Here is a 21,081-nt window from a genome sequence, read left to right as displayed (position 1 = left end):
CCCAATCGCTGTGCTCGATATCGTCATCATCCCGCTTCCCCTACCGCCCATCGTCTCTCCCCCATCTCTTCTACTACATCCTTTTCAACACTCACGTCTGCTTCTCCCTCCTGTTGCAAGTGTAGACCACGCTGCTGCCTCTCAGGAACAGGGACGTGTCGCTGTTGTCGTTCATCACATATTCTACCCCGCAATACACGATTTACACGCAACCAATTCTCAACATCGTCATTCACAATGGCCACAGAATACAAACTCAAGGACATCTCGTCCCTACAAGATATCCCTAACTATGAGAAAGTCGAGTCAGAGGTCGAAGGTGTGCCCGATGGAAAGGTGCTGGTTGTTAGATTAGAGGATGATAAGTTTCATGCCATAAGCCCCAAATGCACGCATTACGGCGCCCCGTTGAAATTGGGTGTTGTTGCACCGGATGGGCGTATTACATGCCCATGGCACGGAGGTACTTTTTCCGTCTCTAATCACAAATTGAAGAGCAATACTCATGATTGTTAGCATGTTTTTCCGTCACCACGGGTGAGATTGAAGATGCCCCGGCCCCGAACCGCTTGAATACATTCGAAGTCTACGAAAAACAAGGCGCAGTCTATATCAAAGGCGAAGAAGGCGCCATCAAAGCCGGACAACGAGACCCGAACCTCAAATGCTCGGCCTCAACTGACGAGAAGGTCGTCGTTATCGGAGGGTGAGCTACCCTTCCCTTTGCTCTTCTTGACTTGACCAAAACTAACGACAAACAGAGGAAGCGGTTCCCTCGGCACAGTACAGACCCTGCGCGAACTCAACTTCAAAGGTAGTATCMCCCTGATCACCAAAGAACCCAACCTGCCACTCGACCGCACAAAACTCTCCAAAGCTCTGATCGCAGATGCATCCAAGATTGAGATTCGGCCGGCAGAATGGTACTCCAACGCCGGCATCGACGTAGTTCACGACGAAGTCACAGCCGTCGACTTTGCGAAGAAATCCGTATCAACCCAATCCGACAAATCATTCCCTTACACAAAACTTGTCCTAGCTACAGGCGGCGTCCCCCGCAGCCTCCCGCTCGACGGGTTCAAGGATCTGGGAAATATCTTCCAGCTCCGCTTCGTATCAGACATACAAAACATCCTCGGCGCACTGGGCGAAGAGAAGAAGAAAGTCGTGATCATTGGCAGCTCCTTCATCGGCATGGAAATCGGCAACGCGCTCTCCAAAAACCACGACGTGAGCATCGTGGGCATGGAGAAGGCGCCCCTGGAACGAGTCATGGGTGAGAAAGTCGGCCAGATATTCCAAGGTCTCCTCGAGAAATCCGGCGTAAAGTTTTATCTGAACGCGAGCGTCGACAAGGCCACCCCTTCTGCCTCCAATCCCGGAAAAGTAGGCGCCGTCCACCTTAAGGACGGCACAAGCCTGCCCGCAGACGTCGTCATCTTGGGCATCGGCGTGAAACCCGCTACCGACTTTCTGGCAAACAACTCTGCCATCTCGTTGGAAAAGGACGGCTCAATCCGCACAGACGAGACGTTCGCGATCCCCGCCCTGAATGGCGATGTATACGCCATCGGCGACATAGCGACATACACCTACCACGGACCTGGCTCCGCGCCAGAGACAGGTTCCCCCGTGCGAATCGAGCATTGGAACGTGGCCCAGAACGCGGGTCGAGCCGTCGCCCGCTCGATCGTCAACAAACCCTCCAGCCCACGCAAACAACACAAAGCTTTTATTCCTGTATTCTGGTCCGCACTAGGCCAACAACTCCGCTACTGCGGAAATACAGTGGCCTCCAACGGCTACGACGATTTAATTCTCAAGGGTGAACCGGAGAATGCAAAGTTTGCCGCTTATTATGCTAAGGGGGAGACGATCGTGGCCGTTGCGACGATGGGGATGGATCCGATTATGGTCAAAGCCGCGGAGTTGATGAGGAGGGGGAATATGCCGAAGAAGGCGGAGATTGAGGCTGGGGTGGATTTGTTGAAGGTTGATGTTCCGGGGCGTGTCGTTATTTGATTAACCTACGTAGGTAGGCAGAATGATAAGTAGGATGTAGGTAGGGTTAAATGGTACTAGATTGATTGACTGGTAAATGACATATATACATTTCCACTTCGTGCACTTCGTGGCGACATCACCATATACTGTATAGACCGTAAACACGTCAAAAGAAAAATAAAAGAACGATAGGGGTATCATGAACCGTAAATCAAGAGCTGTAAATTAAGCACATAAAAAAAATCGAAAGACGGTATGTATCGGGCTGATCGTAATGGAAAGATCAACTCCGTAACGTTTCATCCAATAGCTCCCTATCCAAAACATGTGCATGAATGGTAACCTGCTTCGCCGGCAGAGGCGTCGAGGATACAAAGCCTGGTATGGGGCCCTTTTGATTAATTCCGAAGCCGCGTATGATCGGTTTTGGAGCTGTTGTCGTACGTGCCTTGTTTGTGTTTGTTGTTGTCGACGTAGAGGTAGTGGCGTCGGATGAAATGCTCGCTGCATCTGATTGTTGCGCGCGGATGAGGTGTTGGTCTGTTGTCCAGGTTGAAAAGGATGAAGAAGGTGTAGTTACTGATGTCGCGGGGCTGGGCGCAATGCCCCATTTGCCCATGACCCAGCCGCCGACTTTACGGGTTATTGTAGCTGGCTTTTTGCCGTCTTGCAAGGTTGTGACCTGGACTGGATCTGTTGTAGGCGTACTCGAGCCTGTGCTGGCCGCGTCTGAATTTGGTGCTGGGATAGAGCTCTTTGCAGCTACGATGGCAAGTAAGGAATGCGATGATCGCGGTAGACTTCCCACGGTGACAATACTTGCCTTATCAGCAGTAATATTCGTAGTCGAGATCACAGGCGGAGTGGACGATGTCTCTGTCGCGACAGTCACGACGCGCTGCGGTGGGCGCCGAGAGAGGAAATATCTCGATTCGAGTCCCCCGAGTAACTGCGACGGTCGCTCACGAAGGGTATGAATATCCATGCCTGAAACTGAAAGAAGACTTTCGTAAGACGCTGATTTTCGTAAAGTAGGGACGTGCTGCTGCATTGGGTCGAAAGGGGTTTCAAATATATTCTCAATGATAGAAGGACCCGGTGCATCCTCTGCCTGTTCTTCTGCTTGACTATCGTGTTTGTCAATTGTATCCTCCTGCTCCTCGGGTATAGCAGGAGGAAGCCACATCTCATCGCCGTTCTTTGCTGGCTGCTGCTCAAAAACATCATCACTGGTGTCAATGTCATTCTCGCTATCAAAATCCGAAAATGACATTCCAGGCATGGAAAACGAGCGATTCGAAGTATCCGACATACGATGACCCCTCCATATTGGCCGTTTCGGAGATGTCAGCATAGCCGCGGTGCTTTCAGGACTTGAAGGTCGTGACAGCTCGCTCTGATCGACGACATCAAATATTGATGAAGGCTGGTATGCCGAGATAGGAGAACTGGCCAGTGACGAAATTCCAGATGGATGAATAGAGTAGCGCTGTGATGAGGAAGACGGAGGGATCGAGACGGACGTTTGAGACATGATTGTTGATACAGAAGATGACGAGGGATGAGTGTGGTGATATGACGACCTAGGACTATGCACCCCGGATGCCATCAGCGTAGGTCGTCTCTTCTTCTGTCGACGTATAGGCTGCTTCTCTTTCTTGGAAGTAACCGACGACGAAGGCGAATGATAATGATGATGCACATGAAACTCCTGCGACACCGGACGAGGCTCTTTCGCATTGAGTTCCTGGTCTAACCGCGATCCCTGTGGTTGTGGTGGCTGGTCGGCGTCTGCATCAACCGGCTGATGATGCATTATCTGCTCTCGCAGATTCTCAACTTCCTGGTTCGAACTCTCCAGCAACTCGCGCAACTCGACAATACCCATCTGCAGATTTGCATTGTCCTGCAAAATATCGCGCACGAATTTCGACACAACCGGCGTCGTCGCATTGCGGTTTCGATCCATAACTGCCGACGCAGCAGCAGCACCCTTGAGTCGACCGGCAGCACCATCCAACTCCCTCTCCACGGCGCGTCTCCGTTCCATGCGCTCAATGATCTGAGTATGCTCTTCCCTTTCCAGCCTGGCCTCGTACTCCAACCGATCCAACTGATCTTGCAAATCGCGCAACGTCGTCTCCGCCTTTTTCCACCTCTGCACCGCCGACTTCTCGTCTTCCTGCGTCAGGATGAGCTGCTGCTGCAACTCCATCTGCTCCGCCTCCATCGCATTCAGCTGCATTTCAAGGTCTGCCGCCCGCGCCGCTGAAGCAGCCAACGCCCTCATCTCAAGCTGCGTCTGCTGCAGCCTCTCAGCGAGCGCTTTGATTTCATTATCCGACGTCGCGACGGCATTGTTGAGGCCTTCTAATTGCTCGAGTAGATGGCGATTTTCTTCGACTATGCGCGCGTTCGCGGACTGGATTTCTTGTTTGTCGCGTTCCAGGCGCTCCATTTCGAGGAGCAGGTGGCTTCGATCTGCCTCGGCGTCGGAGACGTACGTCTCGTGCCGTTGCAGCAGGGCCTGGAGGGAGAAGGTTAGCGACATCTCGCCCGATCATCTACGACACGACAAAACTCGATCAAAAGAGCTATCATGAAGCGAATAACAGAAACCAAAGTCTAGGATAAAAAGCATACCTGCCCCAATCTCGCCGCAGTCTCTAAGTCCTTCTCCAAATCGCCCAAAGCCACATTGTTATGCCTGAGGTATGCACAATCCCGTCTTCCACAGCAGCACTGCAGCGTACCTTCCTCACAATAATTACCAGCAGCAGACGATGAAAAAGGAATAATCGCATTCTCCAACTCAAGCCCGGCGGAGGTGGGAGGAATGTGCGTGGAGGTAACGAATTTGGCGGTCGGACTAGTGCTGGGTGGTCGGTCGTGGGCATGGTCATGCATATCTTGGTCTCCCCCTCTTTCGTCGTTGGCATTCTTGGTGTCGTGGTTGTGCTGCAGGTCCATAATGGCTGATGTTTGTGTCGTATTGATTTGGTTGTCCACTCCCCGTACGTCTATCCCCTCGAGATGGACTGCGAGGGGACTTTTCCCTCTTGCTTCCTTCACCTCTGCCTGGTCTCCAGGTCGTGCGAATAGCGATAGCGTACTATTAAAGTCTAAGTGTAGACCAAAAATTCGGAAATTAAAGATCCAAGAACGAGTTAGCTTAGCACAATCGGGAATGGGGGACTGAGCAGGAATGTAACGCTTTTTTTACATACGGTCGGATACCAAAATCAGTTAAAAGCAGAAGGCTGGGGCTACAGGTCTAGCGAAATATTACCGTAACGATGTGTATTGGACTATGACGCCATAGGATTCAGGCACCCGTTGCCAGTTGGCTGGAGCTACCCATATCTGGACTGGCGGGTAGATACAGCTGTCTTGTGATCCACTCTATGCACAGCCATCACAGAGATCGCCTTGGAAGCCTGAGGTGTCAGGTGAAGAATAGAGTGAATTGGTAAGTATAATAAATATTAAAACAACCTATCGAATCAGCGTCTTAGATCACGCCATCCCGAACACCTTGCATTCCGGCCGTGCTCCTAAATGAGAAAAAAACTAGGGCATAAAGTCACTTCGGATATTGATGAACGCACCCGTACCACCATCTTCGCTCAGCTCGTTGACTAAAACCTCGGTCTGTGAGTAGAGTATTTCTAGAGCGGCGGTTGATGATTTTCCGAGGGACACTGCACAAGTCAGTAATTCATAAGATAGAAACGTAAGAGACAGCATACCTAAAATAGCGGCGTTCAAATCGTCAGCCACTGCAACCCGTCCCGAAGCATCCAGATGATGACCATGGACCGAAGATCGCGGATCAGGATATGCCACCAGCGAGAAGATATCCTCGAGATATTGTTTGTCGCCTCCATATTCATCCGATGGATAGTCCATGCGTAGTTGTTGTCCGTATTGCACGGCCTCGGTAAGCAGCTCGTGAAACTTGGCCGTGTCGTCTACTACAGTCCGTGGCTCCTCAGTGTCCATTCCTTCGCCATCCGAGAAACCGTCGTCAACTTCCATCTCTTCTTCTCTTTTTGCTTCGGTTGTTGCAGCGCTCGACGAGTCACTGCATTTACACATCATTTCGAGGAATTTTCGACACCGAAGTTTGAAGAGGATGTGAGGATTATCTTGGAGCACTTTGGGAAAGTAGGCGTTTGTATACTTCAATGCCTTGTCCATGTCGCCTTCCAAAATAGCGGCGCGGATTTCTATTTTTGTTAGAATTTTTCGCACAACTTCAGATAGGATAACTTACTTTGTCGATTCGCTGTATCGATATCTTCACCAGGCTCATGTTGATACAGTGACCGCGACTGCCCCTTCTCGAGAGTAACAGACTCTTCGCGCACCTCTTCCGCAAACGTTCTAGCAGTCTCGTAATATCCTTCTTGGGCAAGAAATTGAGCCACCAGTTCCTGCAAAAGAGCAGCTTCGTCCAAGGGAGGTTGGAGATTGGCAGTACTCGTTTCACTGATTTCGGTAAGCAGAGCGTGCTTTTCTGTCTATGAACTGTCAGTCGCCCGTTCACATCGTACTTCAAAAAAACACACCTTGACCATCCCGTCGATGTCGTACATGAACGGCTGTTGACCAAAATTGACCCTCACATGCATGCCATTATGCCTCTTCATACCAATAGACGGGTAAAAAGCTATACTCTTAGAGACTGGGAGATCCTTGAACGCCGGGCCTACAACCGTCAGCTTAATCCTAGACTATCGAGAAAGAGGAAATACCAATCAATATTCCATTCTTTGTAAAAAACCCACTTCGCGTCGTAAAGTTGACTCCACAACCGATGGTATCATTAACACCATAGGTAGGACCATACGGTCGACCTTGGCCTTGATTCTCGCCGACAAAAGCCTTGCCGTCGTCTCCGTGGTACGCCCACGACTCGTTATCCCAGCCAGGTAGCCTTTCCAACGATGCTCTAGACGATGAAAACCCAATGGCGATTACTCTGCAATCAAAATTAGTCTAATTCCATGACCAGGAGGGTGGCAGGGAGCAACATACGCATCCTTCGGTTTGACCAGTATGGTAGCTTCATAATAGTATATCCCAGATTCACGCGGCATCGGAAAATCCGCCCGTATAGAGGCTGCCTCGTGATCCGGTTTGTGTACATGGCCCATATATCGTACCTCCAAGCCATCATTCGTCAAATCGAGTCCGTCGTGTCTATCACTCTCGTTCCAGCGAGATGGTAATGGTTGCGGCTTATCTTCTAGAGCGGCGGCGGCAGAAGTGGTGATGGCTGGCTCCTTCTCGACTATATCGTACGTCATCCCCCGATGCGACGGCGCCATGCGGTGGAGATTTACATGGCTTGACGACGCGGATAGGGATGGCTGTTGCTGTTGTTGGTGTAGAGGTTCGCGTTGAGCAGCTGCTAGCTTGGAGCGTCGGGCAGCTTCTAGTCGAGCGACGTATCGGGAGTTACGGAGGTATGACGGGACGAAAAAGGAAGGATCGTAGAAGGGGGATGATGGCGAGGATGTAGAAGAAGACGACATCAACAAAGCTGGCGACGATGTGGCTGCTGGTAGACCTGTACCAGCACCTGTCGAAGCACCACCACCACCGGCACCAGGACTTGCTGCTGCACCACCGGCATATTCGGGGATGTTGGCGAACTGCCGGGAATAAGGAGGAAGACCGCTGGACCTCCTCCATCCGGCGCTCGTAGCGCCGTAGTTCATCTGCATGTCTGCATCCGTGGCAGTGACTGAAGTTGAATTGCGGTTGGAGATGGTCGTTGTATGTGATGTATGCGGGGAGGTGGTTGATGGGAGAGATGTAGTGGCGGCGGKGGTAGAAGTGGTATGAATAGTAGCGGCGGAATCCTCCGTATAATGAGGAATATGAAGATTCAAATGACGGGAGAAGACAGCAGAAGAAGACGGATCGGGTTGGTCGTTGGCAGCACCAGAGACGACTGAAGCATAAGAGAAGCGACGAGGAGCGGACGGCATGCTGGAAGCGTAGAGTAGGTAGAGTAGGCAAGGGCTCCACTGCGGATCACTAGACTCTAGACTACGTACAATCTACTTAACCACGACACATGAATCGGCTGAATCATACCCACCTTACTGACACTAAATACTGACAAGGATGCAGTCAGTCTTGATTGCAAAGCAGCGAAGCATTAGATCGGAAAACAGGAAYCCGTCGTTCGGCAGACAAGCCTGTATCTTGTCTGACTGTCTATGTCGGAGCAAGGGCAACTCGCGTGATCAGGCAGTCTCATTTATCACTGACGAATAGATTGTTACTAGAATCAAATATATACCTGAACAGGATACAGAAGACAATACTCAGCAATACCGACAAATCACATGCAGCAACGACCAACAAGGATGGTTCAGTGTCTGAGTGTAGGTATCAATGCATATCAGATGCGGGGAAGTTCAGTACAACATTTGTATGACTTAACTACCAGTCCAGTCCAGCACCTACTCTGGATCAGCGATATGGATAATAGCTTTGCCGAAGTTCTTTCCTTCCAACATATTCACAAAAGCTGTTCCGGCCGAGTCGATTCCATTGTCGATGTGTTCCTTGGTCTTGATACTGCCCTCAACAAGCCACTACGACAGTCAGATTAATCACCCGAAACACGGAATTGACTGGATAGTACTAACCTGTGGCACACGCTCGTTTCTCTCCTTGACATATTTAGGTCCAAAGTCTGCATCATTAACCAAAAACCCCTGGAATCGAATCCGTTTGGGGACGATGTGCGTAAGGTTCTTGATGCCGTATCGGTTTTCTATTCGGTCAGCTTAATTCCCCAGAGATAGAAATAACGGACTTACCAGGTGGTACACTATACTGCGACACCATGCCAGACGCAACTACGCAATCAGCATCTCCATAACTCAAACAGAAGACAAAAAAACATACCAATGCGTCCAAACACATTCATGCACTCAATCGCAGCAGATAACTGCTCGCCTCCCACATTCTCATAATAGATATCCACTCCATCCGGCGCAAGTCTCTGCAGCGCCTCCAACGCAGAGTTCTCCTTCTTATAATTAAMCCCGCCATCAAAACCCAACTCATTCACGATAAAATCTAACTTGGCATCATCGCCCACACTCCCAATGACCCTGAGCCCTTCTCTCTTTGCGATCTGCCCAACGATCTGTCCCACCGCGCCGGCCGCGGAGGATATAAAAATCGTCTCTCCCTTTTTGGGCTGACCGATCTCATACAAACTCGAATAAGCAGTCAAACCGGTCATACCCATCACACTGAGGAAATTTGAGAGAGGCAGATTGTGTGGATTCTCAACCTTGTTGACGTACGGATGCTGAAGCCACTCTTTGCCGACGAGGCTGTATTCCGCAATATCGAAAAGGCCGTACAATATATCGCCTTTACCGTACGTTACGCCCGTGGGTGTGGTGACGCTATCCTCGCCGTCAGCCAGTCGCAGCACTTGAACAAGCGCATAGGCGTTGATGGGTTTCCCGATTTCGAAGGGAGGCGAGTAACTGGTGCGCGTGGGCGCGCGCATCCGTCCTCTCATATAAGGGTCGCAGCTGAAGTAGAGGCCCTTTATGATTGCGGATCCCGAGGGGACATGCTGACTCAAATCAAAGTCGGGTTGGGGCTCGACTTGGATGTGCTCGCCCACCAGAGGGTTGTGGGTGGGCAGTTTTTTGTAGATGAGGGCTTTGTTGGAGACCATTTTGGATATATACGTAGTAGACTATGTACCTAAGTAGGGCGTGATGAAGATATCTGCATTAGAAGCAGGACGAGGACAGAAAGTTTACATATATATACTCTTTCAAATAAATACAAGGAATTCCGTTGCGCTTTAGTAATCGAGCAAACTCTGTCGATGTATAGATTGAACACCCCACTACATTTGTGTGCATCATCTGTGTGGTGCTATCCAGACGGTCAGAGATCCAGGAAAGCCTTCCCGATCCGTCCATATGGCCGAGTAACCCACGGCGGATGTGTTACTTTAACGAGGCACGTCCGCTGCTACGACATACTGCTTCTGTGTAGGATATTCGGTCGAAGGTATCGAGTGACGAATTTGTTGGAATTACGTACGTTGCATATTACTGAATTGCGTGATGCCATGTGGCGGTAGGGTTATTTCTTGATTAATATACTATACAATTGTCAAACCGATGAGCCCAACAAACAGATTGAAACCGCGCCATAATCAAACACAAACAAAAAAGCAATAAAGGCTGATCAAATGCAACATAGACCGTATTCCGTACACCACATATAAAAACCTGATGGTCCGCAAGGAAAAAGTAATGTACAAGAATGAAGGTAGACGAAAAGAAAATCATCTGCGGAAGCCAGCGCGAGTATGATCAAGTGACATGCTATGAATGCTAAGCAGTCATCGCAATAACAGGCGCCGGAGACTGTGCAGTACTAGGAGGCAGCGACGACATGTCGCCCTCTCCCTCGCCGGCATTACTCTTCTCGCTCGGCACAGCACTACTCATGAGGTTCGCTTTGCTGATACTATCACTGTCCCCATTGACAGCAGCGACAGCAGCAGGCGTAACGCCATTTGATTCTTCGACACCACTCGAATCGCCAGGTGTTTGCTCTTGGGAAAGGGGCTTGGGTGTGTGCCAGCTCGACAACCCCCAGACGACGCCGGTGAAGCTCTTGAGTTGGAAGGGTTTGCGTTCCCATTTACGGCATGGTGCGCCGGTGCGATCGAGGGCGCGGAGGCCGGCGTTAATGGCGCCTTGGTTGGCTTTGGGACCGAGTTTGTGGCCGGGAGGCATGAGTTTGGTGCTGTCGGTAGTTTTGTCATCCCTGGTAACGATGTTAGCAACCATAATTAAATTCTACTGCAATAGCAATGGAGACGTACAATTTCAGCTTCTTTCTGGCAGCACTGGGCCTGCTTCGAGGCGCCTTGGGAGCATCGCCAGTCTTGTCTAGAGCTCTCTTCGTTCCCCTCGCACTACCACCGTTGCCCTTCTTCGCTTTCCCGCCTTCTGTAGCTGCAGGAGCAGGCGTCGAAGCTGCGTCGGAAGCATTGTCGAAAGAGGAAGCTTGAACTACTTCTCCGCTGATGGAAGATGGTGGCGACGAGGCGTCTTTGATTTTGACGTCCTTTTCGTCGACGGCCGGACTCTCATGAGGAAAGCGGCTGAGGACGGTCGACGAGAGCTTGAGGACGATGGTCCGACTGGGTGGTGTGGTGTTTTTGGGTGGTGTAGGCATGGTGACTCCTAGTCTGTTCGCGTCGGTCGGTTTAATTTATTGAAGTCGTGGTGTTCGAAGAACAGTAATCAATTCGTGGTTCTCTCCAGACAATCTAGGTAGTCGACGAATATTGGGTAGTGTGGTAGATTAATAGTGTTGAAAATGCAACTGACTGTCGAGCGGTGAGGCAGCAGCAATGCAATGGTCAAGGGGCTGACTGGTCGGTCGGTCACGACAAGGCAAAGTGGTCGGGGGCAAAGGCGCGGCGGCGGTGGAGGGAATGTGGCATAGTCCGAAGATGGGACTTTGGTGGTGATGATGATTTTGGTAGGGAGAGTGGTGATGGCGAAGAGAAAGAGGAAGAGGATGGATGGGAAAGAGAGGGAGAGGGATGGAAGGGGACGGACGGATGGCGTGTTGTCGGTTTCATTGTGGTTTGGATTTTTCCTTTTTATTTTTTCGCGCTCTTTGGGTTGGGGGACTCTGGATCGTTTAGATTAGCAACGAAGGCACGGCGAGAGTTGCGCAGATTCTGTCAGGAGACGCTCGTAATGTTCGGTATGGATCGCCCGGACACAATAGAACTGCGGCCGCTTGGCAGTGTGTAACGCGTAACCGGGCGTATGGTAATATTACGTCCCAGCCACTCCATTCCCTTGTTTGCTCTGCTCTAGTTGACTTCCTCCTCCGTACTCCGTACACCATGTTCTATACTTCATTTTCCCATTTTATTGTTTTCTGTCCATTCGTCTATTGTACAGAATTTGCTATGATTTATTTTTGTATTGTTCATTTTCAAAGCATTATCCGGACAATGAGCGCGCTAGTCCATGCCCTCCATTTCGGGTTTAACTGATTCAGTGATTCAGTGATTCGACTGCTTTGGCCCGCTCCACAGTCAGTCAGACCCTTGCGAATCCTGTCGCCGAACGAGAAAAGCAGAAGCGATTGACCGTGCGAACCAGTAAATCCAGTCTATGGTCCATCCATAACCGGCGGCGCTCGCCTCGGATGTCTCGGTGTCATCATCTCTAGGTTTACAATACGTCGTCAATAATGCCGTATTAGTGTAGCGTAACGGCTAGAAAACATTCAGCTACAACGTCGTGTAATTGTAGTGTTCTACGTGTTGTCCGGCACGTACGACGTACAAATTATACGCGACGTGGTAATATTGCCTCTTTGGGAGAACTCGACTTATCATACAGCGTACAGCGTGTAGGTTTGTGATGTGTAGACTAATTCGAGATGATCACTCGGTTCTATCACCTGAAACAGGTCATGGATCACCTCATAAAATGCGTGTACGCTGAACATAGTTTAAATAATGTGATTCTATGTCTACAAATCTATACCAGCCCTCCGTCGCTGCACCTGAGCGACCGCTTCCTGAACTTCAGGCGCATTCCGCACACTCCCCACAACCAGTCCTTCCTTCATCCCTCGCCGTAGTACTGACACACTCTCCCGATCACCCCGGAACGGACTCAACGATAAATCCAAAAGTCGTGATGCCTCGGTATCCGTCATCCGCGCCAATTGTGCTACTTGACCCAGCTGCTGAAGCGTTTCCGGCTTCAACACTCCTGCGCCTTTTGCAGGTGATGCTGATCGTGGGACATACAAGGGTGTAATTTGCGAGATAAAAATGTGCACTGTAACCGATACTCGGCGCGCAAGTGAAATGATCTGAAAGGGTAAGAGGTACAGCACCGGCGCAGTCTTGGATCTGGCGAGTCCGATATACGGTCGGATCAGTGCAGGTATGTAATCTGCAGATATAACGAGCGAGAATGGCTGCGTCACTAGGATAAGCTCAAGAGCAACCATAGCAGCAAATGTATAGAATCGCCACTACCGAGGATATTAGCAATGATACCAACCGAAAGATTGGGGTAACCCACGTATCGTCCCCATGATGACCAATAAACCCAGTACACCACTAATACAACCAAACCACCAATATACTGAGTCAACGCTTTCCTCAGTCCAGTATACAGATAATCCTCGGCCGTCTTAACGTTTCTCCACTCATTCACCTGCGGCCCAAACCGGTCATACGCAAATCGCACCGACGGATCTAGCAATGTATCCTGTGCCTGCTTCAAATACATAAAGAATCCATCGGACAGTGTCGTCGCCTGCTGCTGATTCAGCTTATCAGGATGATGTTGAGCGGCCAGCCGCCGAAATCGAGATTTGATAGTCCGCTCATCAGCCAACGGCGAAACACCTAGCACGCGGTAAAAGTCGCTCTCGGCACGCACTTGGTGGAAACTTTCGTAGATTGTGTAGAAGAGATAGAGGGTCACGACGAAGATGAAGATGCGGCGACGGTGCTTGTCGAAGCGCGGTGTGCCGGGTTGGGGTCGTGGGCTGCCGGCGCGGATTGTGAGACCGTAGTAGACGCTTTGTAGGATTGATGTCACGTACTAGTCGTTGTCAATATTCGTTCTTTAGTTCTGGAATGAAGAGGCGTACACCTGGAAGAACGGCCCAGCCCACGTATGATAATACGCTTGACATAGTGTCACGCAATCAAAGGCACGATTTCAAATGTATGAGTTGTCGCAAAGAATCAACATGTCTATAGTGCAGATTGAACAACAGACAAAATAATCCAGGAAGGTGTTCGAGGTGTCATTGTTCATGTTCAGTACAGATATAGCTGGCACTTCGGACTATATGACAGTATCTCCGAGCTACTCACCGCCTTGGCTCCAGCTTCTTTCTCGATCGGTCCTTTTTTCTGCCGCTTTTTTTTCTTCCTCGAGCGAATCTGAACGAACCTTTGAAACAAGTCAATTCTTTCAACTCGACGAGTTGTCGAGCATAATAAACATGTCCACCGACACAGTCCTCCCCGAGAGGAAACGAAAACACAAGAACAAAGAACACGAACCGTCCAAAAAGCGCAAAAATGCCGCTACAACAACAACAGCCTCGGACGACGTTGCAGCAGCGATACCCTCGACACCAAAGCAGAATAATACAGAAAAGACCCGACAAATCGTTTCGATCACTGATGTAACGAAGCAAGATGCTAGCTCACCATTCCGCCTCATCAATGCGACCATGTACGTACCGCTTTCGCCTATATCGATTTCTCCGACGCATGCCTCCGCTTCACTTATCGCGGAACACTTGGCGCCACTACTCTTGACGTACTACCCCCCATTCCAGGGCATTGTGTTGGCGTACTCCAATGGCTCGATTTCGGAAACTCCGCCTGTGCCCGGCCAAATCCATAGCTCTTCGTCGCAGCCTGATTTCGATAATCCGAAGCCACTGACACTTGCGCTGACTGCTAATGAGTACGGGGTTCTTTACCTATATCTCACTGCGACATTCTTGGTATTCAGTCCGCAAAAGGGCCAGGTTCTGGAAGGATGGGTTAATGTTCAATCTGAGGGGTTCGTGGGTGCTATTGCGCATAACCTGTTCTCTGTGGGTATTGAGAGGAAACGAGTGCCCAAATCGTGGAAATGGATTCCGCCGGGTGCGGATGATGACGACGTCGAAAATGCGGCTAGTGATAAGAAGAAGGGATATGTATCTGCGACGTCGGGTGATGAGGATGGTGCTGCTGGTAGCAACAAACTAGCCTTTGACGCTGAAAAGGAACATTTCACGCCTCTGCCTAAGAAAGTTAGTCGCCAACCTATCAACCTGCCCGACTCGGATACGAATATGTTCGGAGAAGAATTTGGTGAATATGATGAGGAGGAAGATGACGAAGCGTCGAATGCGACGGGTTACTTCCAGAGTGTCTCTGGGCATCGTGTTCGCGGGACGATTCGTTTCCGTGTTCGGGATGTAGATGTAATCCCTGGCGCGGATCCAGATCGTGGGTTTTTGAGTATAGAGGGCACTATGCTTACGCCGGAGGAAGAAGCAAAACTGGAAGAGGAAGAGCGCAATGGGCCCCTGCCAGCTTCTAGACAGCGTGATCCTTATGCCATGACTGGTGCAGCGGCTCAGCCTGTTTCGCATGCTCAGACTTCGCAAGTTGAAGTTGCAGAGGTGCAATTGCCAGAGACAACAACGACACCAGCAACGGCAAAGTCGGGATTCAAAGACGAGAAGAAGAAAGAAAAGAAGGAAAAGAAAAAGAGTAAGGACAAATCAAAGTCCAAAACATTGGAAGTTATAGAATTATAGTTTTATGAAGTTTGGAAGAATGGTGTTAGGGGTCTTTTTTGTTCACTATGGTTGTGCTATGGGCCTGTGAAAATATTGTACATATTTTTCTATATAAAGTTTTGAAGTAAGAGCTTCGATGGCAATTTCCCGACATGGAGGTTTTTAAAACGAGACCATGGATTGTTCTTCAATGCCTTCAATGTATCAGTTGACCAGGGGCGTCACCTTTCAATTCGTGTTGGCGACTGTATCACCATCTTAAGCTGAAACTGGAGAGCAGACTGCATTGCTTCAAGGTTGACTGGTGGAGCCAACCCAGCAGATTTGTCCTCCTCAATCAAGGGAATGGATGCTCTGGTAATAGCCCCTAGGATTTGCGAGCGATTGTCTGTACTACACTCAAAAGTATCATTACACTCATCGCACTCATCAGCGAATGATCCAAAGAGAGATAGGTTTCAACCCTTCCGCTCATCCAAGACTAGAATAAGCCTCTCCAACTCTCTCTGCGCAGCCACCAAATTCTCCGAATTATCCTGACGATTATAGAACGGATGACTCTCTTTGCGTCCAATTGCCATCAAAGTATTCAGTACACAGAGCACGTTTGTCATATCTTCATGGCTAAGCGTATCCGTCAGTAGTTCAATTGCTTTGGACTGCATAGCGGAATCGCGTTGTTGTGCTAGTTCGAGGTAGAGTTGGGGCATGGCAGAGGGTTTGCAGATGATTCGTTCTGTGCTCGTGGCTTGAGGGGAAGGCAATATGAAATTATTCTCGAGTAATGATAGGACTCGTCCGGCATGATTGTTCAGCTCTGGAGAAGATGGCTGTTGGCCATGTAGTATCCTCTGACTACTCCTGATCAGGTCGGAAAGTGTCCAGTGTTGCGCGTATAGCAATGCGGTATGATACCTCACAGGTCCTTTCGTACCACTGGGTTGAGTAGACGATGACATGTCCAGGATCTCCTGGAATGACGACCGCCAGAATGCGACTTGTTTCTTCAACATTGCTATTTCGGTGTGGACGAAGGGCGGATGGTGACTGTCGTCGGCGACGGTTATTTCAGAAGGTGAAGAAGATGGGAAATCGAGGGATTCGGGTCTTCGATTTACCACTATAAATCGAAAGAATCGAGACTGAATTGTTTCAAGCGCAATCTGAGCTTCGATAGCATTTCGAAATTGATTCGCAATCATGGGGCCATATGTCATTGTAGTTGTATCTTCGGTCTCGTTATCGTTCAAATATGAAGAGGGTAGTATATCGTCAAAAAGAGTAGCCTGAAGACTAATCTTTGAGAATATTTCCAGCAAAGAAGCGAGATCACCCGAGGATCGTGACGCGTGATCACTCTTCTGTTCAAATTTCATCCATGAATTCAAGATTTCCGACGCCGCTCTGAGATGGGTCTTTGCATCCTCGAGTTTACCGATTGATCGAGCGGCGCCATACAATATGGCAATGGAGATCAAGATTACTTCTCGAGAAGATCGAGGCATTGGCGTAGTGACAATGTATTGTCTCAGAAGCCTCAGAGCATTGTTGTATTCCATCAATGGCATCACCTGAAGACTCCTCTCTTCGGCACTGCTCCATCCACGCGACGGATTGTATTGGTGATGACTGGAACTATACGCTATCATACACCGACGTATAACGGGCTCATGGGCGCTCCATTGTAACACAGTGCTGGTCCAGAAACCAGTTTTGGGATATTGAGATAACGCTTGGCTTGTCGTAGCACAATAGTAGTGAAGTAACTGCTGATCGCGACGAGTTCCTGGGATACGGAAGGGAATATACTCTGTCAGACTTGAAAAACATTCGTCTTGTATAACTGTATGGCTGATATTGTCATTTTTTTTCCGCTGGGGGCTATCACCGTCCCCTGTCGACGATGAATTGCCTCTAATTGATGGTGAAGTGGAGAAAACATCGCTGCTCTTGCTGAGAATACCCTTTCTTGAGCGGCGCTCGCGACCTTTGCCTTTGTTTGTTTGATATGATGATTGATACGCTGAAAATGTATTCGTGCGAAATAAGACGTCTACTTCGTCGCGGTAGCCGGGGCATGATCTTCCTTTTCGGAGACAAGGTGTGCAGTGAGGGCGGAGAAGGTCGCACTATTTGTTGCCAATCAAGACATATTAGCTGTTTTGATTCGAGGATGATTCGGGGGGGACGGCTTACCTTAGTCCGTCGTTGGCGACAGGCATGACAATCGCGACTTGGCCGGCCGACATTTGGCATGATTGATATTGGACTCGATGATCGGAGTGCTCACTTTTCAGTAAGCGACGATGATCGTGATGAGCCCAACATCAAGTCGTGAACATCATCAACAAAGTAGAAGAGCACAAAGCTGTCGCAACGGAGTCTCCGCGCAGATCAAATGAGGTCTACATTTGTGCAGGTACGTAAGTACCAGTTACACAGTAAGTCATATGCCATTAGTGACAAGCCCGTCATTAATTATACCCCAACCTTAGTCAATGGAATCAGCTACATCGGCGTGAATATGATTGATGCGACAAATAGTCCCCGTGAAATGAATCTAGGTGCCAGGATGACCCTCATGACACTAAGAATGAAGAGGATTAGCCTGGGTCTGGACGTCTCATTTGTTCTTATTTGGGAAGGTAATTCGACGCTACTTGGGGGCGACTAGACCGTTTCCGAATTAGGGCTATATGCCCCAGAAACGTTTGAATGGTATTCACGATGAGAGCCTTGATTCGCGATTCAACCTGCTCATTCGTCATTTGTAGTATGTAGAATGATGGCTGATGCGAGTATGTGATACAAAGTCTGTAGTACAATGGTGTACGATACAGTCTTAGTATTCCGATAATACATCCTCGCAGTAAGTGTGGAAACTCCACAGGCATTATCAGATTGCTCCATTCGTATCTGACTTCTGATGAACTCTAACACTGGTTTCGAAGGGTGAGTAGCTTGATGGATTCAATTAGATTGTTCGGCACGTTCATGACTTGGGGAGTATTCGCGCATTATCTTCGGTGGTATGCTACCACGGTAGTGTATTGCCCATAGACTGCATGTCTCCCATATGATATTTACCCCTGGTGGTTTCGAATTGCTCGGCAGATAAGTCGTTGTCCTTGCGTATATCGACCGATTTTGAAGGCCGATGCACATTTGCGTTACTCGAGATATAAAGTTGGAAGTTCTTGTTTGAGTCGATTGTCGATCTAACATTAACGCCAACAATCAAAACGAAGGTGATATGATATATACCCAGATGGGCACATGTGTCGAGTGAAAGAATCCCGTCTGATTTTCGAAGGCTGGAGATTTGAAGCTAGATTTCTCCATGGCGAAGTGATGATCTCCTGTAAAGAGTTTAGTCGAGGACTATCAGGAAGTAGATGGCAGATTTCAACCTACGACAAGCGTCAAGGAAAGCCCCGAAAGTATCTTCATTCCGAATGGTCGCTGCTATTACGAAATGTTTCACGCCATGAGATGAGAATAGACGAGATATAGCGTCGACGAGGAGGGGTATGATGGCTTTGTCATAGGTCTAGGTAAAGTTCAGTTAGAACCATCCCATGTCCGTAAAAAATGGACTCACCAAATCAGCACCAAATGCAACATCAAATTGCTCCTCTGTGCCACCAGCAGACAGTGGCTCGCCCCMTGACCACTGTTTCCCTTGGATAGCGTCCTTGCCTCTGACAAAACCATTCTGTTCTAAACATGGCCCGTTAAAGATATCCACCAGTTTAGCATTTCCATCGGTCATGAGTACTCTGTCAGAGCCCAGAAACTTTTGACATAATAATGAAAGGAAGCCAGTCCCGGCGCCGAGTTCTACAACTCTCTTGCCTCGAACTGATACTACTGATGATCCATCAGAGGAGACAGAAGAGAGATATGTGCCAAGATGTAGAGCAGCTTCCCAAGTACGAAACCCAGTTGAGCCAGATCCGTAAATTAACCCTCTTGATTCAAATGTCGTTATTTGCTTTCTTTCTTGACATCCATCTTGTGGAACAGTATAAGAGACGAAAGAAAGCTGTGGCTCTGATGTATCTAGCGATGACATGGAGGAGTCCTCTTGTGTCGGTTGCGACATCAGATCAGTCATGGCCGTCATCAAGGGCTCAATGATTTCCTACATAGACATTATATTAGCCTGTGTAGGTACACTGATTTACGATACAAGGGAAACTACGTACATCCTCCTCGGGGTCCCATTGCTGGTCATTTTCAATAACAGCAATGATCTTTTTCAAAAGTCTCAGTCTATATGCAGCTGGTGGTATGACAGGAGTAAGAGGGTCCTCGTTGAACATCTCATTGTAGAGGCGGTTCTGCGTAACGGGGTTTTTGAGGACATTTGACGATGGTATGGTCAGGTTTCGAAGGTCCACCAACTCAAAATACTGCGCGATGAGACGCGAGACATCTTCTGTCCTTTCCATAGACGCCATCTGCGATTACCATCGTCATGAGGCGCAGTATATAGAAAGTTGAAGTTGGGAAGGAACATCGACAGCCTGGGAGGGAAATATCTGATTATGTAATGCTATCTGTGCATTACCATTGGCTCGTCAGTCAACCATGCCCTAAGCCACTTCCAGCACTAGCGCCGCTAGCCGAGAGCAGCCCACATGACTTTTCAACCACCGCACGAAAATTGATTTGTGTGCGTTGAAGCGATTAGACAGCGAACCCGCCAACATCCACCATCCGCCAACTTTTTTCTGTGTTGTCGTCGAAAGCACTGAATCTGTTCTTTTTCGACAAGGACTTTTCGACAATCAGAAAAAATCACCTTCATCATGGCCGACGCTCCTATTACCTTGCGGACGCGCAAGTTCATCCGCAACCCTCTTTTGGCTCGCAAGCAGATGGTCGTGTAAGCTTTACCTTATCCCTGTGATGCTGAAACAGTCTGTGTGTGTGTTCTTTTTGGTTCTCTTGATATGCTTGGACGATTTTCGCGATGGATGTTGCGACTGGAAACCGGTACTCGATGCGGACGTACTCGACAGACGTGGCGATGATGGCGATTTCGAGATAGGCCTGGAAGACCAATCGAAAGATATAGTCGGATTGAATGGAGAAAAGGGAAAGACGAGAATCTTATAGTGTGGACACGACAAGATTGGCACATATTTCTGGATGGTAGATTCGAAAATCGAAGGAGTGGTATCAATTTCGTCTCGCTGCTCGCATCAACCACACTCTCGAATCCGCCGCAATCATCGTCAGCATATCAAGAAGAATCGAAGGAACATAGAGACTGTCTTTGCATCGACTGTCGAAAATCTGCAATCTAACATATATGTAGGGACGTCCTCCACCCCAACCGCGCCAACGTCAAGAAGGATGAGCTCCGTGAGAAGTTGKCCGACCTCTACAAGGCCAACAAGGACCAGGTCTCCGTCTTCGGTTTCCGCACACAGTTCGGTGGTGGCAAGTCCACTGGTTTCGCTCTTGTCTACGACTCCCACGAGGCTTTGAAGAAGTTCGAGCCTCACTACCGTCTCGTCCGTATCGGTGCTGCCTCCAAGATCGAGAAGGCCAGCCGACAGCAACGTACGTCCTTAGCATCTATCTGGGCTGATAACAGGATACTGACGCATCACAGGCAAACAACGCAAGAACCGCTCCAAGAAGTTCCGTGGTACCGCCAAGACCAAGGGTCCCAAGAAGAGCAAGGACTAA

General features: G+C 49.1%; 10 protein-coding genes across 10 annotated transcripts; 3 read left to right on the top strand and 7 right to left on the bottom strand.

Moving 5' to 3' along the window:
- Positions 1-237: 237 nt before the first annotated feature.
- BHQ10_003211 (uncharacterized protein) lies at positions 238-2,022 on the top strand (the record flags this gene model as incomplete). The annotated part of the gene is made up of 3 exons (XM_040875443.1): positions 238-463; positions 517-706; positions 762-2,022. 3 exons carry the CDS (start codon positions 238-240, stop codon positions 2,020-2,022), a joined length of 1,677 nt encoding a protein of 558 aa, XP_040731715.1.
- A 265-nt stretch (positions 2,023-2,287) lies between these two features.
- BHQ10_003210 (uncharacterized protein) lies at positions 2,288-4,974 on the bottom strand (the record flags this gene model as incomplete). Its single annotated transcript, XM_040875442.1, has 2 exons — positions 2,288-4,531; positions 4,648-4,974. 2 exons carry the CDS (start codon positions 4,972-4,974, stop codon positions 2,288-2,290), a joined length of 2,571 nt encoding a protein of 856 aa, XP_040731714.1.
- A 600-nt stretch (positions 4,975-5,574) lies between these two features.
- BHQ10_003209 (uncharacterized protein) lies at positions 5,575-8,003 on the bottom strand (the record flags this gene model as incomplete). Its single annotated transcript, XM_040875440.1, has 6 exons — positions 5,575-5,705; positions 5,754-6,233; positions 6,281-6,527; positions 6,576-6,715; positions 6,795-6,988; positions 7,045-8,003. The coding sequence occupies 6 exons, from the start codon at positions 8,001-8,003 to the stop codon at positions 5,575-5,577; spliced, it is 2,151 nt and encodes a 716-aa protein (XP_040731713.1).
- A 480-nt stretch (positions 8,004-8,483) lies between these two features.
- BHQ10_003208 (uncharacterized protein) lies at positions 8,484-9,727 on the bottom strand (the record flags this gene model as incomplete). The annotated part of the gene is made up of 4 exons (XM_040875439.1): positions 8,484-8,618; positions 8,673-8,800; positions 8,847-8,885; positions 8,935-9,727. 4 exons carry the CDS (start codon positions 9,725-9,727, stop codon positions 8,484-8,486), a joined length of 1,095 nt encoding a protein of 364 aa, XP_040731712.1.
- Positions 9,728-10,400: 673 nt separating this feature from the next.
- BHQ10_003207 (uncharacterized protein) lies at positions 10,401-11,253 on the bottom strand (the record flags this gene model as incomplete). The annotated part of the gene is made up of 2 exons (XM_040875438.1): positions 10,401-10,839; positions 10,898-11,253. The coding sequence occupies 2 exons, from the start codon at positions 11,251-11,253 to the stop codon at positions 10,401-10,403; spliced, it is 795 nt and encodes a 264-aa protein (XP_040731711.1).
- A 1,323-nt stretch (positions 11,254-12,576) lies between these two features.
- BHQ10_003206 (uncharacterized protein) lies at positions 12,577-13,761 on the bottom strand (the record flags this gene model as incomplete). Its single annotated transcript, XM_040875437.1, has 3 exons — positions 12,577-13,089; positions 13,140-13,667; positions 13,717-13,761. 3 exons carry the CDS (start codon positions 13,759-13,761, stop codon positions 12,577-12,579), a joined length of 1,086 nt encoding a protein of 361 aa, XP_040731710.1.
- A 315-nt stretch (positions 13,762-14,076) lies between these two features.
- On the top strand, positions 14,077-15,396 carry BHQ10_003205 (uncharacterized protein; the record flags this gene model as incomplete). The annotated part of the gene is made up of 1 exon (XM_040875436.1): positions 14,077-15,396. One exon carries the CDS (start codon positions 14,077-14,079, stop codon positions 15,394-15,396), a length of 1,320 nt encoding a protein of 439 aa, XP_040731709.1.
- Positions 15,397-15,836: 440 nt separating this feature from the next.
- On the bottom strand, positions 15,837-16,883 carry BHQ10_003204 (uncharacterized protein; the record flags this gene model as incomplete). The annotated part of the gene is made up of 1 exon (XM_040875435.1): positions 15,837-16,883. The coding sequence occupies one exon, from the start codon at positions 16,881-16,883 to the stop codon at positions 15,837-15,839; it is 1,047 nt and encodes a 348-aa protein (XP_040731708.1).
- Positions 16,884-18,615: 1,732 nt separating this feature from the next.
- On the bottom strand, positions 18,616-19,841 carry BHQ10_003203 (uncharacterized protein; the record flags this gene model as incomplete). Its single annotated transcript, XM_040875434.1, has 4 exons — positions 18,616-18,737; positions 18,793-18,928; positions 18,980-19,522; positions 19,587-19,841. 4 exons carry the CDS (start codon positions 19,839-19,841, stop codon positions 18,616-18,618), a joined length of 1,056 nt encoding a protein of 351 aa, XP_040731707.1.
- Positions 19,842-20,192: 351 nt separating this feature from the next.
- BHQ10_003202 (uncharacterized protein) lies at positions 20,193-21,081 on the top strand (the record flags this gene model as incomplete). The annotated part of the gene is made up of 3 exons (XM_040875433.1): positions 20,193-20,269; positions 20,705-20,952; positions 21,005-21,081. 3 exons carry the CDS (start codon positions 20,193-20,195, stop codon positions 21,079-21,081), a joined length of 402 nt encoding a protein of 133 aa, XP_040731706.1.

The sequence above is a fragment of the Talaromyces amestolkiae genome (assembly GCF_001896365.1).
Source record: "Talaromyces amestolkiae strain CIB chromosome Unknown scaffold5.1, whole genome shotgun sequence".
Lineage (NCBI taxonomy): Eukaryota > Fungi > Ascomycota > Eurotiomycetes > Eurotiales > Trichocomaceae > Talaromyces > Talaromyces amestolkiae.
This window is presented reverse-complemented; position numbering and strand designations above follow the sequence as displayed.